General features: G+C 44.2%; 1 protein-coding gene across 2 annotated transcripts; it reads right to left on the bottom strand.

Moving 5' to 3' along the window:
• Positions 1 to 326: 326 nt before the first annotated feature.
• On the bottom strand, positions 327 to 15039 carry LOC139477009 (uncharacterized). 2 transcript variants are annotated; one of them, XM_071259572.1, is made up of 7 exons: positions 14762 to 15037; positions 10580 to 10711; positions 9083 to 9114; positions 5369 to 5457; positions 4877 to 4957; positions 2207 to 2948; positions 327 to 1810 (listed from the first exon to the last, which is right to left on the bottom strand). In XM_071259572.1, the coding sequence occupies exons 1-7, from the start codon at positions 14799 to 14801 to the stop codon at positions 1391 to 1393; spliced, it is 1536 nt and encodes a 511-aa protein (XP_071115673.1). In that variant the 5' UTR covers positions 14802 to 15037; the 3' UTR covers positions 327 to 1390. The 2 variants fall into 2 exon arrangements, with proteins under 2 accessions (XP_071115673.1, XP_071115679.1); XM_071259578.1 differs by lacking the exon at positions 10580 to 10711 and having other exon boundaries at positions 14762 to 15039.
• Positions 15040 to 16831: the final 1792 nt, after the last annotated feature.

Below are 16831 nucleotides of genomic sequence, written 5' to 3'. Positions count from 1 at the left end.
CACGCAACACAAATTGCAATGCTTTAAACAACGTTACCAACGTTACCAGCACACTTGCAGCGAAGAAACGAACCAGAACACTGGAATGCTATAAGGCATAAAACCAACAAGGCAACAACGGAGTTGCTCTTAAAAGAGCAATCCCATTAAGGCAATGTCCCCATGCTGCAACATCTTATTTAACATACACGGCACAGATCACTGGCGGTCTTCTCTGTCTTCATAAGCTGATACTCATGTCAGACATACCCTGTTTCTGAGATTTCAATGGACGAGTAGGGTGACCTTTCAGACTCACTACAGATCAATTTCAAAATGAGCACAGATAACGTGGGGAAATGTGTTTTATTCAAGCTACATATCCACAAGGTATTTATATCCATATATTTCGGAGGTATGACTGCTTAAGGGTAGGCTGTGGGTAGGACATCGACACACCTGCAGAAGGCGTTTGTTACCAAATGGGTACACTAGAAGATGCGCACCACATGGCAAGGACATCGAAGGCGTTAGATACCAAGTGGGTAGGCTACAAGAAGCGCGCTACAGGGCGAAGGCGTTAGATACCAAGTGGTTAGGCTAGAAGATGCGCGCTACACGGCATAGGACATCGAAGGCTTTAGATATCAAAGGGTAGGCTAGAAGATGCGCTACAAGGCAAGGACAGCGACCCAACTGCAGGAGGCGTTTGATACCAAGAGGGCGGGCTAGAAGATCCGCTACAAGGCATAGGACATCTAACACAGAAGGTGTTAGACACCAAGGTGTAAGCTGTGAGTAGGGAGGCGCGCCACAAGGTATTCCACAGCATCATATCTGCGGGTGGTGATCGATACCAAGAGGATAGGCTAGAGGCTGTGTTACTGATAAGGATAAGCTAGAAGCTGGCCATTGGAAGTCATCACACCTGATGTTGGCGTGAGTTACCAAAAGGGTAGGCTGCAGGCGCTACAAGGCATAGGGAATCGTCACACCTGCGGGTGGCGATAGATATCAAGAGGCTAGGCACGAGAAATCAAGATTTACAGGTAGAGAGGTACATTTCATGGGAGAGCTAAGCAAAGCCAGGGATTTGCACAACCTAATCAACTACTTGGAGAGGTTAGAAGTAACAAATTTGTAAGACATACAAAAGTGGATACAAAATCACCGGGTATGGACAATCAGTTTTAAGTACAGTAATACCATAAGTGTTCACAAAAAAGTCGTTGCCTTTCACTGTGTTAATCATCATTTGATAACAAGCAACTGCATACGCTGACATTGCCATCATTTATACGAAATATCAAACATAGTTATATGCATCCCAACAAGTGTTAAACCCAAATCAGAAAGGGCATGTTAAGTTAGTAGGTCTAAAATTAGGCAAAATTGACCTGAACTTAGCGATCTAACAGCAGACGCCCATCCAGCCATTTGTTCTGCAGCATGAGACACGAGCTGCTGTTGAGGAGGTACAGCAAACGGAACGACCTTGTGAAGAGCTGGTCTGAGTTAGAGGCTGTGAAGCCCCGCAACAAGAAGGACTCGGGCTGAGGCTGACAGAGGATGAGCAGCAGGCGGTGCGGACAGACTGGCCTCCTGAGCAACATGTTGTAACCTGGACCTGGGGCTGGGGCCGGGGCTGGGGCCGGGGCTGGGCGGCAGAAGAACAGCAAGTTGGCCTCTGTGCCTCGGGGACCCGAAGGGGTTGGATGGAGGAACCACAGCTACTGCAAACCCTTTGTGCGATGAGAGCAAGTCGGTTGGCTTCCTGCTGAGCTGCGGCTGCAGCGTCCTGTTGGACACGTAGTGCTGCAGCTTGTTCAGCCTTTTGACAGAAACAATATAAGTTCATCCGACATTGAAATATTTGTAAGTAGATGAATTTCAAATATTTCAGTGACAATAACGTTCCTAATGTGACCAGTCAGATCAGATTGGCCAATTCCGGGAAGCATGGTTTGAAGCGAGCATAATAGAGTTGCCTCCCGTAGACCGTAACTCACAAATACGCACCTTTTATCACAATCTTACATCAGCAGTACCATGCCATTGTGTCACCCGTGAATAGGTACCTCTACATATTCATTAATGTGACCAGTCAGATCATAAAAGATTACACGGACATGTTTCACTTTGTGCTGAAATGAATATAATATCAATATTTCAATTTCTAGCTCATTGCATTTGATTAAGATTTGTTTGTAATATTGAAACTCTCTACCTGAAGCCTTGCAAGGTTGTCCCGCTCACCCTGTGCTATAACCTCTGCTTGTCGAGCCGCCTCCTGTTGGCGCTGAAGCTCAGCAAGACGTGCAGTCTCAGCTTCTGCGGCCACCTGAGCCAAGCGAAGAGCCTCGTGCTGAGCAGCAAGCTCTGCCTCTCTCTGAGCTCTAAGGGCAGCCAGTCGAGCCTGTGCCGCCACCATTTCTTGTTCTCGGGCAACCTGAAGAGCGGCAAGACGAGCAGCTTGCCTAGCCTCAGCCTGACGCGCTGCAGCCTCTCGCAGAACAGCAATTCTTGCGGCCTCACGTTGTTCAGCCACCCTTTGGGCCTGGAGAGCGAGTCGAGCAGCTTCCTGAGCTGCAGCCTGTCGCGCTGCAGCCTCCCTCAGAAGAGCAAGCCTTGCTGCCTCACGTTGTTCAAGAGCTACAACTTGCTCGGCCCTCAAACGAGCAATCCGCTGAGCCTCCATCCGAGCAAGAAGTTGATCAGAAGCTGTCATGACTAGAGCAGCACAACAAGGGGCGCCGGATGAAGCCACGCAGCACCACCTCTGAAGGGTCTGGGCCTGCTGGCAGCAGGCTTGAGAATTTGGGATTTCAGGTCGAAAATACTGCTCATTACGACGACGTCGAATAGGCTGAAGAGCAGGGCGAGGTGCGGAACATTTTGCTTGCGTTGTGGAGCGTTTGCAACACGAGCTACAGACGCGCTCATTGTGGGATATACATGGCTGGTTGTTTCTGTAGAAATACGAACAGAAAACAAAATAAGTACGTTAATCTCTAAACATACAGCATAAAATATTACATAACCAAAACAGGTAATACTTGACGTCCAAATTGCTTTAATGTTTATAAGTGATGAGAAGGCGTCACAGTTAGAGGTTGGTTATTACGTGTTATATACTCTGAAAAAAAGTAGAGACTATTTCGTTTTGATGTAAAATTACAGGAAAATACATCAATGTCTGGCAATGAAAGAAAGTTATTAATGTGGCAAGAACATTTCCAAAGAAATAAGGCTCCAAAACACAACGGTATGACTGTCATAAAGCACGTGACCTCTGGCAGCATGTGCAAGGGGTAGGATGCCAGATTGACATTGTCCCTAAGACTCGGTTGTGAGCAGTCGCATATTGTTTTCTTGGAGCCAAACGCGCAAATACACTCTATTAAACATATTTAAGCATTAAGGAAGCAACAACATTTATTATGCGACGTTTGCAGCGTGCTGAACGTTTATGGGTCATAGGCATGTTGCAGGTGGGCACACGTCAGGAAACTGTTGCCCAAATGCTATATGTTTTTCAATCTGTCATCATTGGGTACCCGATACTGACAAATACATAACGTCTATGACATAACGTCTGGATGCCCAAGACGAACAACTCCAGCCCAATACAGATTAGTCAGATCAATGGCAATCGGTCATAAACTGCCTCCCAGATAAGGGACCGGTTGCAATAGGCAACTGATATATGAGTGCGAAATCGTCTGCACATGGCATTTACGCACACGGCGTCCACGTGTCATCCCACAACTTACTGAACGTCATTTGAATCAGAGGGAACATCAGCACTGGGATATTCGACTTTGGGCTAATGGCATGTTTTCTGACGAATCGACGTTCACTCTCGACTTCTATGACCAAAGGAATCGAGTTTTGCGACGTACTGATGGGCGTTTTATGGACGTATACGTCATACAGCTTGATCGTTAGGGGGTTGGGCCATAATGTTGTAGGGAACTTCGTTCCATATTGTCCATGGGAGTGTCACAGGTCAATGATATCGGGAAAACATCATTGCACCACTCGTGGTGCCATTTGCACAACGTGTTGGGCAATGTTTCATCATTCAAGATGATGATGCACGTATTCATCCTGTCAGGATTGTGACCAAATTCTTGCAACAGCAAAACATCCATGTCATGCTATGGCCAGCACTCTGTTCTGACCTTTCCCCCCGTTGAACACGTCTGGGACGTCATTGACAGACGTGTACGGCAACGTCAAAATCCACCCACCACTCTCAATGAACAAGCTGGCATTGGTCAACTCATCAGAAGCATGCCTCGAAAAACTCGTGCATGTCTGGCCAATCGGAGGTGGTTTTATCTGATATTGGTGATGTTGGCTGTAAAATGCAAATTTCGATTTAGTCTTCCGACCTCTTAAACGACCTACGAGTGCGCTACCATCTCATCACACCAACCATTAGAACCCTTATCAGATGATGTGTCTTGGTGATACTTACTATCCTCTAAATTTTTGGCTTAATATTTTTCCAATGCAAAGCGCAGAATGATGAGCAGGAACAAGCAATAATGAGAATTGAGATTAAGCCCTCTTTTAACGTTTTAGACGGCACCTGAGTCTTGACATTCATCAGATATAAAATGCGTAGGGATTTAAGTGAGTGAGTAAGTATGGTTTAACGCCGCTTTTTGCAATATTCCAACAATATCACGGCAGGGGACACCAGAAATGGGCTTCACACATTGTACCCATGTCGGGAATCGAACCTGGGTCTTCGGCGTGACGAGCGAACGCTTTAACCACTAGTCTACCCGATCGCCCCGCGTAGGAATTTAAACAAAATCTTTTTAAAAGAAATGTACAACCCGACATCGTACATTGGGAGACTTGGCACTCGGACTATGTCCCTTACCTTCTCCGCCTATCCATCCTGACACACACGCCGTTAGACATCTCCAAACACACGTTGGAGGAGCACATGCTCTCTGTCCGTCTGAAATGTGAAACATATAAAGGAATGGACCATGTTGTAAAGGAATGGACCATGTTGTAAAGGAATGGACCATGTGACAGATAATATAATATCATCATCCTCTGTGTGTGCTGCCGCCACATCTCACAATAAATATATATGACATCTTGACGTACGTTTTGGAGTAAGTTACTAGTATACACCAAGGACTGAACACCTAAAAAGTCATTCTGATACCCGAGCGAGAGCGTGTTCTTTGAACCATTTTGTCTACCTTTTTAATTTCTTAAATGAAGTAATGGATGTAATGATATACCTTCAAACGTTTATCACATGACCAAACCATGAGAGCCTATCAAACAGGACGTAACATAATGATTGTGGCATACATTTATATGAATGCCGATTCACTGTAACATGACTGAGCCGTACCTCGTGGTCCATCTGCAGCAGAAACACTGTGAGGATGAGGAGCAGGATCCAGAAGATGTGTCCACATCTGTATGGGCCTGAGTGGGGGCCTGCGTTACAGATACAACCGCGGCGTCAGTCTGGATGGGGAAGGGGGGCAGACTGGACACCGCGTTCTCTACAGGTGAGGGAGGCAGATATGGATTATTGGTAATTACTGAGGGTTGGGTGTCTGCAGGAAAAGGAGGAAGGGTGGGTTGTTGTCTACCTACTGTAGGGCGATGGGTTGGGGCAATCAAATTTGGCTTTAAGGGAGGTTGGGCGGGGAGGTCATATTGTAAAGGAGGAAAGGTGGGATGTTGGCTACCTACTGGAGAATAGCGGTAGAGAGAGGGAAAATACGATCGCAAAGGAGGATGAATTGGGCGGTTGAAGTCATATAGGAAAGGGGAAAGGTTAGGGTTATATTGAAAAGGAGGAAGGGTTGGTTGATTTCTGTTCATTGGGGGGCGGCGGGTTGGGACTTCAATGTCCGGTCGGAAAGGAGGGCGGGTGGTGCGGTTAGGGTTATATTGAAAAGGAGGAAGGGTTGGTTGATTTCTGTTCATTGGGGGACGGCGGGTTGGGACGTCAATGTCCGGTCGGAAAGGAGGGCGGGTGGTGCGGTTAGGGTTATATTGAAAAGGAGGAAGGGTTGGTTGATTTCTGTTCATTGGGGGGCGGCGGGTTGGGACGTCAATGTCCGGTCGGAAAGGAGGGCGGGTGGTGCGGTTAGGGTTATATTGAAAAGGAGGAAGGGTTGGTTGATTTCTGTTCATTGGGGGGCGGCGGGTTGGGACGTCAATGTCCGGTCGGAAAGGAGGGCGGGTGGTGCGGTTAGGGTTATATTGAAAAGGAGGAAGGGTTGGTTGATTTCTGTTCATTGGGGGACGGCGGGTTGGGACGTCAATGTCTGGTCGGAAAGGAGGGCGGGTGGTGCGGTTAGGGTTATATTGAAAAGGAGGAAGGGTTGGTTGATTTCTGTTTATTGGGGGACGGCGGGTTGGGACGTCAATGTCCGGTTGAAAAGGAGGGCGGGCGGTGCGGTTAGGATTATATTGAAAAGGAGGAAGGGTTGGTTGATTTCTGTTCATTGGGGGACGGCGGGTTGGGACTTCAATGTCCGGTCGGAAAGGAGGGCGGGTGGTGCGGTTAGGGTTATATTGAAAAGGAGGAAGGGTTGGTTGATTTCTGTTCATTGGGGGGCGGCGGGTTGGGGCTGTAATATCCGGTCGGAAAGGAGGGCGGGTGGTGCGGTTAGGGTTATATTGAAAAGGAGGAAGGGTTGGTTGATTTCTGTTCATTGGGGGACGGCGGGTTGGGACTTCAATGTCCGGTCGGAAAGGAGGGCGGGTGGTGCGGTTAGGGTTGTATTGAAAAGGAGGAAGGGTTGGTTGATTTCTGTTCATTGGGGGGCGGCGGGTTGGGGCTGATATATCCGGTCGGAAAGGAGGGCGGGTGGTGCGGTTAGGGTTATATTGAAAAGGAGGAAGGGTTGGTTGATTTCTGTTCATTGGGGGACGGCGGGTTGGGACTTCAATGTCCGGTCGGAAAGGAGGGCGGGTGGTGCGGTTAGGGTTATATTGAAAAGGAGGAAGGGTTGGTTGATTTCTGTTCATTGGGGGGCGGCGGGTAGGGGCTGTAATATCCGGTCGGAAAGGAGGGCGGGTGGTGCGGTTAGGGTTATATTGAAAAGGAGGAAGGGTTGGTTTTCTGTTTATTGGGGGACGGCGGGTTGGGGCTGTAATATCCGGTCGGAAAGGAGGGCGGGTGCTGCGGTTAGGGTTATATTGAAAAGGGGGAAGGGTTCCCGAAGGAAAAGGAGGGAGTGGACGTTGGTTCATCTCCATTGCCGCGGGAAATGGGGTCTTATTGTCGGATTCAACTGAACCGTCTGCTTGAGAAGGGAAAGGAGGAGAAAGGTTTCGCCTCCCCGATGAAAGACGACGTGTGGGGACAGGAATATCCAAACGTAAAGGAGGTCGGGTGGGGCGGTTACTGTCATATCGGAAAGGAGGGAGTGTTCCCGAAGGAAAGGGTGGGCGTTTAGGGGCAGCCTCGTCAGGCTGAAAGAAGGAACGATAGTCACGTTGATAGAAAATGCTCAGAACTAAAAAGTGTTAGTAAGACACGAATGTGTTAATGGGGTCATGCCTCGATTATACGTACAAGTGTAGGTCAAAACATTTCAACGTGTAAGACATATTGTATCCACAGAGGCTAAAACATAACTGAATTTGACCCGTAAATACAAACTGTGGCTACTTTACACACAAAGCTATTATATAATACTGGTGATTGTGTCTGCTGTACGGGTTTTCAAATTGATGAGTGAAATTAAAAACAGATGCACCCTGCTGAACAAATTTCTGTATGGTTCACCAACAGTTATGTTAGAGTCAGACATATGCTACGTAAGGGTTGGTGGTATTAAAAGGAATTTCCTATTACATGTACGAGGTGAAAATAACCCACTTTCAGGAGGGATGCTTGTTATACAGATACTGCTGTTGTTGTCGTGATCACAATCACTGACTCTGTTATGCTAATAACTGACAACCACTAATACTGTCAGCAATGGCTGTTACTGTTATTGTTCGTTGATTGTCAATACTAGCGTCAATAATACTAATAATGTTATTTTGATTACCATTTGTGATCTTAATTTTTATTAATTACCATTATTTACACTTTTAAAACAATGTCGTTGAGACAATGATTCCGGGAAATACCAAAATGTATTCATGTATCTGTCAACCTAATGATCATCATTAAATGCCTGCAGATAAACACAATGGATGAATGTCTGAACGTGTTGTAACGCCATACGCCACAAATTCATCTATATCACGACGGCTTGTAAATCCTCGCCGGGGTATCGTGGCACACATCGGCCAAGTCACCTAGTCTGACCACTCGCGCCTTCTTAGTCGGCTGTTACAACAAGCATGGTGAGGTGAGGTGATATTGGGTATAACGTCGCGTCCAAGATTATTGCACTTATATAGCGACGTGCATGCACGTGTGTGTGTGGCTACTAGTCTGGACTTATGCCGATTTATAGTGCGAGCTCATCGAGATACCATGCCGCAGTTTAACATGAATACCCCACTCAGACACAGCATACTGACTCCGAGCCGACCAGTCTTTGTTTTAACCCCTTAATGCCGAGGGCCAGAGAGGGTAACAACAAGTACCATATTTTAACGTCTTTTGGTATGACACGGCCGGGGATCGAACCCCGGACCTTCCGCTCTCCAGGCGGACGCTCTACCACAAAACCACGGAGGAGGTCAAGACAAGCATGGAATACTGTGAACCTTTCTGAACCACGGGGCGTAAACACCTTGAATAGAAGGTAGACATCGAACACCCACTCTACGCGCTGCTTTATCGGAAAATGAGACTTACATTATCGTTGTATTTTTAGCGTCAATTCGCCCGAACTTGAAGATACCACAATGGGGTCGTTTGAAGAAAGGGAAATCCACTCTGACGTATTTAGGACGCGTGTTACTATAGGTATTCCAGCTGATGACTTCCTTTAAATCCATGTCCACAGTTTTAACAGTCAGGCTATTTAGGTATAATAACTAAATGTTGGAGGAAACAACCTGTCTATCCAAACCCCCAACTTTAATACCTGCTGCAATGTTGCTAAGCAACAAATGAGTGCCATCTCCCATCTGGACTTACCGTTTCCTGGGCGGAAGATACCCGAGCTGAACCTGCAACACAAGGGCATATAGGACGTCAGCTATACATACTCACAGACCGCCAGGGCGAACAACACTAAGCCACCTGCAGACTAATCCATGCCATCTACGTCATCATGGGAGGCAAGCTGTTGGTGATGACGGTATTAGTTGCCAGTTGCTGCGTTGACTCCGCTTTCCGTTTTTTTCCGCTGCGTCCATGTTTTTGTACTAATCGCCATGCGACTGAATAGGAATGTGTTAGAACATCCAGAAATATTGTTAGAACATGGAAAATAGTGTTAGAACATCCTTAATGATGTTCACAGCTACAATGCACTAGCATGCAGGCTAATCTTTCTACTGTTAGTATTTTGGATTGATTGTGAAAAGTTTTTACACATTTTTAAATTATTGGTGCAGATATTTGTAAAACTAGTGAAGGTTTCTTCTTGAAAGTAGACGCGTGAATATAAGGGTAACGCTATTGTTCAGGGCATTATCATTTACAGAAGCCCGAGGTCTTCCATTAACTGCCCGATGAAGGAGGGCGGTTGAAAAGACCGACGGTTTTTTCAAATGATAATGCCCTGAAAAATAGCGTTACTGTTACTATAGCTAAAATGGATGGAATTTGCCATAAGATAAAAAGTAACAACAATATTGGTTTGGAAACATTTACTACAATGAACACGAATGTCACTGACCCACAAATATGGTAACGCCAGAGAACAAACCAGACGACGTCACTATTGACCGTGACGTCCCCGTTCCCTATCCAATGACGTCGCCTAACAACGGGCGTGATAATAGCCTGTCGTCAAGCAATATGAGGGCATTATCAAGTTACACTGACCCGCTCATTTCTGATAACATGAGGGCGGTTTAATGATAATTGTATCCACATTAGCTATAATATTGTTTAACATCGAAGTAAGCAATATCACAGCTCAATCACGACGTCTTGTAAATGATACAGAGTCAAGATCGGGGCCCCTTCCTCAAAGCGATCGTAGCGCTAAGACAACCGTAGCTCCCATACTTTGATAGACTAGTCTGCCTCATAGTCCCAGACCTCCCTGTAATGCTATAGCAAGTAAATGAGGCAAGTCTAGATTTCAACAGGTTCAGGTTCTGAATCTCCCATCTCTCTTGGGCCCCTTTACACTTTAAATGACATTGTTTGTTTCCATCAAAATTGTATCTTTTTTAGTCTAAAGGTAGAAAGCCGTAATGCTAAGACCGTTTTGAGGAACGGGGCCCTGATAAACCAGTAATGATAGCTTGAGCAGCGCCTCAAGAATTCGGGGCTCCGAGCCAACCCACAAAACAATTCAAGTCATCCCAATGGATGTAACACAGGGAATAAATCAAAGTCATCAAAATATTGAAAAAGAAAGGTCGTATGTGTCAGCAAAGCAAAGTATATAATCATGTTGAGGTATTTGCTAATGGATGGCATCCATTGGTTAACCTTCTATGACTGTCAACCTCTGACCTGAAGACTTGACCTCTGAACTGCTGGACTGGGTTTTATGGTGGTAGGCGATTGCGCTATTCCTAGAGCTGCTCGACCAACTGTGTGAGTAACTCCGATGATATCGCCCTCCAAGAGAGATTTCAGCGAGAACTGTAAGATAGTTTTAGGCTACATCTAACCCACTGAACACATGACGGGGATGCTGGGGATGAGGGTTTTGCTGATATTGTCAGTATTACACACAGTACACCATGCAGTACAGTGTACAGTACACCATGCAGTACACTGTACAGTACACCATGCAGTACGGGAGATGTAAAGAAAGGGTACTGTAAAGAAATGTGCACATATGACAATGACATAACGTCAATTCTCCCGTTACATCGTTACTGAATTATGATTAAATAGTGATAGAAGCATATGTTTGATGTGGGGATGATATGAGTGAGCAAGAATACAATGATGCCTTGCTTAAGAAATCATTCAACTCTCATGTACAATTCAGGAAGTTAACATACAGTCAAACTTAAGAAAAATTCAGTTGCTTGCATTTAACATGGATCGTGCAGTGTGTTTATGAAGTGTCGAACTCCCAAGTAAGGAAAACCGTGCTGCTTCAAACGCCTCTCGCTAGCAATAGTCTTCCAATGACTGTAGAAAGTCTATCCTGACTCTAGTCTATTGTTGAAACTTCTTGCCGATTGTGGTTGCAGTCACTGCGTATGGATTAATCACTGCGGTCACATGTGTTAAGTAAGTCAGACGTGTATGATTCTGGAGCAATATTTGATAGACAAACATAAACAAATCTAGGGGCGAGTCATTGTTATTTGTTTTCCATTAAACCTATTGCAAAAATTACATTGCGCTGTGAGAATTACTGCAAGTAATGTCATCGATACACACGCCTCTATTTGTAATAGATGTGTATTTACAAAACATAACACAGGAAATGTTTGTTAAGCCCAGTCAGTGTGTAGGTTGCACCGCTCACGTTAAATGTGGTTCTGAAATGAATTATATATGCGTTCATGGTTCTGAGGCTATTCAAATTATCTCGGTGTCGGTTGTAGATAACCTGTTACACTAGCCTCAGTTTTTCTCGTTATCTAATGCTATACATATGATAATGTGAACATATGTAATATAATATGCTGCTGCTATGGTTAGCGTTGGCAGCTCTCTAATTAAATGTTTGGCGAAATGGTGTATTACCAGATACATGTGTGCCTTACGTTATGCACCAACAATGTAATTCAAAGTTTACAGCGGCATGGAGGTAGATAGAGCCGGCTAAAACAAAAAGACCGCAAGCCATACTTTTTTTCAATATGGCTGCAGTGGTGGCCATTTGGAAATTCGAACCTCTTGAACAGGACCAGGTGTCATCATTGTGCTACAAGCATTGACGTTTCAGCTTCATTGGGTCAATAGTTTGTGTGGAGACAATGTTTTCAGTGCGAGGAAATACATTATGAGATTATTTAGGAACAAAATGCAAAGATCAAATAACGATCACTAACTATAAAAGGGATCATAGTCCCACTACTAAGTACATTTATATCAAATTTAATTACATTTTGAACTTCGCGTATACATACACACTAGATAATACAATATGGCTCTCGTAGTGGCCATGTTGAAAATCGGATTCAAACCTCTTGAACAAATAAGGGTGTTATCATGGATTGGAACAAATAAGTTTCGGCTTCATTGGTCCAGTGGTTTCTGTTTGGAAGATGTTTACGACGGACGACGGAAATGAAAAGCAAGGGTCTTTATATATTAGACATATAGTGAATAGTCGATAGAAAACCGTGGCTGTAGGTTAAGTTAACTTTTTGCTGAGATTGAAAATTTAAGCCGCCTCCCAAAATAAAGAGGCCATGTTTTAGCATGGACATGTTGAAGAGTCTCCCAGACTGGGTATATCATCCTAGGGGATGCATGATAAATAAGGTTCAATTACCAGCAAGGAATGCTGATGTCGAGCTGGCCGCGTTATGAGAAAATGGTAACGTCATTCTCACGTTAAAGCACGTGATTCCTCAAATGGGACACATGTACTGAAAGCAAGCTGTTGCAACTGAATCTCTCAAAGATAAGGGGTAGTCTCAAAAGTTTTATCATAATCTCCCACTCTCTTCCTTCAGAGGTTTACGACCTATCAGGATAAACAAATAGAAAGCATTATGTTCCTCCAGTAGGTCTTCCCGAAAAACATCGCAAAGTTCAATATCACTTACTGTTAGTAGGGCTACGGGTGGCCCCGTCGTCTAAGGCGCCGCAATTTACTGTGCAGAGATGGATCCCTTGGGAACGCCAGAAACCTATGATCGTGGGTTCGAATCCCGGTTCGCCCCAATTATGTTTCTATGTTTGTCAGCACCATATCCGTGCTCGTGGGCTTCACTAAAGTGGTAAAGGTCTAAGACCTGCATTACGTTCGGCTTTCCTCCCACGCCGTGATATAACTGGAATACTGTTCAAAACGGCGTTACCCCAACTCACTCACTCACTTATTGGCAGGACCGCTGTGCCGATTCTGGGTCGAACTAGGTCCCATTTAGCCCATGGTTGTATAAGAGCCGACCAAAGTGGGGACATAGTGGTACCAATATGTAGCCTGGATGCTTTTATGCCATCGTGCCCTGTCGTCGTGGGGTGTTCCTCATGTTTTCAATCACTGGTTTGTCTGGTGCAGATTCGAACGCTGCGATTCAATTTGAATATTTTAGTCTGCATAATTCAGCATTTGCTGACTTGGCTCCCCTATGGATATACATTGTACATTTGAAGTTCCTATGTTCTTATCTATAAATAATACTCCCGTGAAGATGTATAATACTTGTCTACAGTAACCCATGCTTGTTATAAGAGGCGACTAACGGGATCGGGTGGTCAGGCTATCCCAATTACGTTAGATCATTGATCGTGATGTCAATCACTGGATTGTCAGGTCCAGACTCAATTGTCTACAAACCGCCTTCTTATAGCTGGAATATTGCGGAGAGCGGCGTTAAACAACAGCTATAGATAATACATCTCGAAATATCCAAATATTCAAACATTGATGTTTCTCACCTTTTGGTTCTTTCTTAGAAGCAGAAACGAGGCCACTTCCGAGTGGATGAATTTGACATTATCCCCAAACAGGCTTTATGAAACTTACATACTAAATTACCTGTATCTTATGGAACACAGGTGATGCCATTCAACGAACGCGACTCTGCACAGAGAATTGCGACACCTTAGACGACTCGCCCGTCTGTAACCATGTATAACCAAAATACCGTACATGGTGTTATTGCAATGTGGATCAGGTGATTTGTGGTTTTCGGTTGTAATGCTAGGTGTGTGCTAGAGTGGAATAACGATTAGTCTCAGAAAATAAATATTTTAGATAGAAACAAAAAACTCCATTTAAATTAAATCGGAGCGACGGAGAGATGGACGATTCAAAACCTGTGGTAAATCTGGACTTTTTTCATTTTGCAGTTGCATAGATAAGTGAATAAAATATTCTCAGACTTGCTCATCTTATCACAATAGCAAAATCAACAAACCAGTCTTTGTCCAGCAAGTATTAAGAAATGTGTTTTCATATCACATATAACAAAATGTAGCAGGTTTACCAAGAACAGCTTACACAATCATGTTATCCGCGCAAATGGTAACCATCACATTTGGTTACACTTTGATGTTGCCCATTTCGTCGCTAACCATCAAGATAAACTAAGGACATATGTGGCAGAATCGCGTAACCAGCGGACACCGGGAAAGGTGAATGACTAATTAGATACACTGGAACATTATTTTATTTCCTTTTTTGAGTTTGTTTACTGGGAGGAATACATACTTTTACAAATAAATGGTTTTTACATAGAATTAGTATTACGAACTGAAACCCTTTCAGACATGTGTGATCTGTCATGCAGTGTTAGGCTCATGCGTGTAGCTCTGGCAACAAAATGATTTTAGTGCTATAAACAAAAAACATCATAAATTAAAGGCTCGGTTATCCCAAGAAAATCAAATCTAAAGTGTTTCCTAAAAGCGCTCTGAAATATTTGGCATAGATATGGTGAAAATCAAGACCAATTCGTGTTCAAACACACCTATTCCGCTGTATTTGGCTGATGGTACACTTTTCACCTATTGCAAAAGACATATATATCCTACCTGTCCAGTCGTACTCACCTGACAACAGACACACGAATAGGAAGACCCTCATATCCATGTTTTCTGTAGTACTTTCTTCAGCACCTGATTTCGCTCCGATAGCAGCAGACGGCGAAATCACAACCAGACGACACTTCCCTTCGCGCTCACAATACCATCCAACTTTTTTGGCCAAACCAATCGGAATTGTTCAGAATTCCTGGAATGTTTCGAACCAAGTTACCCCATGCGAACCACCGACCAGACTGGAGGCACTGTCACTGAAGTTTCGACAAAGTTCAATGACAGACCTCGTTCTGATAAATCCCATCTCGTATGGCGAGAGTCGAATTTCTTCAACCTCTAACCCTAAACGTTGCCTTGAAGATAACGCAGTGGCGTTACGTAGTCGAGACGTATAAGAGACGCCTGTATCGGTGCCCCAATCCTCACCATGTGCGGCGGTTCCTTCGCAATAGTTGGGTCATGGAATCTGGGGGTTATTGGGTCAATAGTGCATCGACTGCGTGTGGTTCTCACTTCACCCAAACACCCTTTCAACGTAAGCGTTTAATAACCACGTGGATTAACTACTGGGAGAAAACTGTGTTCTGCACTTGAAGAAATATACGATAAGAAAAGGGTTTCTTGGCAAAATTAGTGTATATAAATAAAGCATACGAGAGTTTACTTGATTCCAGTCAAACATACGACATTTATCATTTCGTGATAAGAAGAAGGTGGTGGCGGTCTATTGTGGGCGTTGTATGTGTGGTGGTCGTGGTGGTGGGGAGGCGAGATATGGACGTGCAAAACATGTGTTTAGTCACGGGTACAAAATATACAATTTTTTTCTCTGAAAGGAGAGACCCGAACATATTTTTCCATGAGGCCCAGCATGTCCAGAGAACATTTGTTTTGTGTAAGAACTCAAGGCAAGGTTATTTTTTACGGTAAATTCTGGAACAAATTATTATTCTTCAAGCAAAACTCAAAGTAATGAAATATTCTCTAAAAACAAGATCATTTTTTTAAAAACTATTTTGTCAATTCAGTTAGTCTAGAAAGGTCAAATGATCGTGACGCCGAACTGCAATATTGTCCAGTATGTGAGATATTGCTAATGAGGGGGGAGATTCCAAACAAATCTCCAAACATACTGACAAATGTTTATTATTCTTGTCATGTATGGTATAAAAATACCGATTCGTAAAGCGTATTCAAAATCTTGATCTGACAGTGTTGCTGCAAGAACACATTGACACTGACGCCATATTGAATTTGCCTCTCTCTTCCTGTCTGGACATCGTCGTTCCATTCACAATGAGTGCAGGGAGTTCTCAGCTCACAATTTTACTATTCTCATGCATCAACTCTGCGCATTCTGCACACTGTTCACGAAGTAAAAGATCTAAGCTTTCTTTGGCTACATTCTGCACGTACAACTGAGTCAGGGGAGCATCAAGATACAGATAACCTTTGGTAACAACACTCCATCACACGGTGTCACGTTAGGAAACTCAAGGCTGTCACATATGTGGCATGATCATGCTTGCACGGAGAACCAGCAACCATTGTGATAGGCGCTTGTTCTTATGAACGAATAGGTCATACATAAATAGTGGGCGAATGAGTTGTGTTTTACAACATTTTTAGCAAAGATTGCTCCAATAGCGAGGATCACAAGGAATTGACTTCACCCATTGTGTTTACGTCGAAAATCGAACTCGACACTTAGGCGTGACCATAGACTAACATCTAATCTCTGAAATGAAAATATCGTACAGAAAAAATAGTTGTTAAATTATCTTAATATCTTAATAAAAAAATAATAAAAAGGAGCCAAGAGACTCTCTTCTTTCCTGATACTGCAGAAATCTAGACTTGCGAAACATTATAGACTTGCATGGGCTGTATTTGATATATTTGTATCAGGGTATGTAAGACAGACTAGCGTGACCAGCAAATTTTGAAAGAAAACAGCTGTTTCTGATGAAGTGGTTATACACCGTGTAAACTCTAGAACCGTCCTCTTTCCTCGGCACATGGCTCGCTGAGGTCGTCTGAGGTCCTGCGCCACTTCCTAAACCTATCACTCACGTGGACGAA

The sequence above is a fragment of the Haliotis cracherodii genome, unplaced genomic scaffold, assembly GCF_022045235.1.
Source record: "Haliotis cracherodii isolate W230 unplaced genomic scaffold, xgHalCrac1.p SCAF_1, whole genome shotgun sequence".
Taxonomy (NCBI): Eukaryota; Metazoa; Mollusca; class Gastropoda; order Lepetellida; family Haliotidae; genus Haliotis; species Haliotis cracherodii.
The sequence above is the reverse complement of the archived record's forward strand: the minus strand, read 5'-3'. Positions and strand labels throughout refer to the sequence as shown.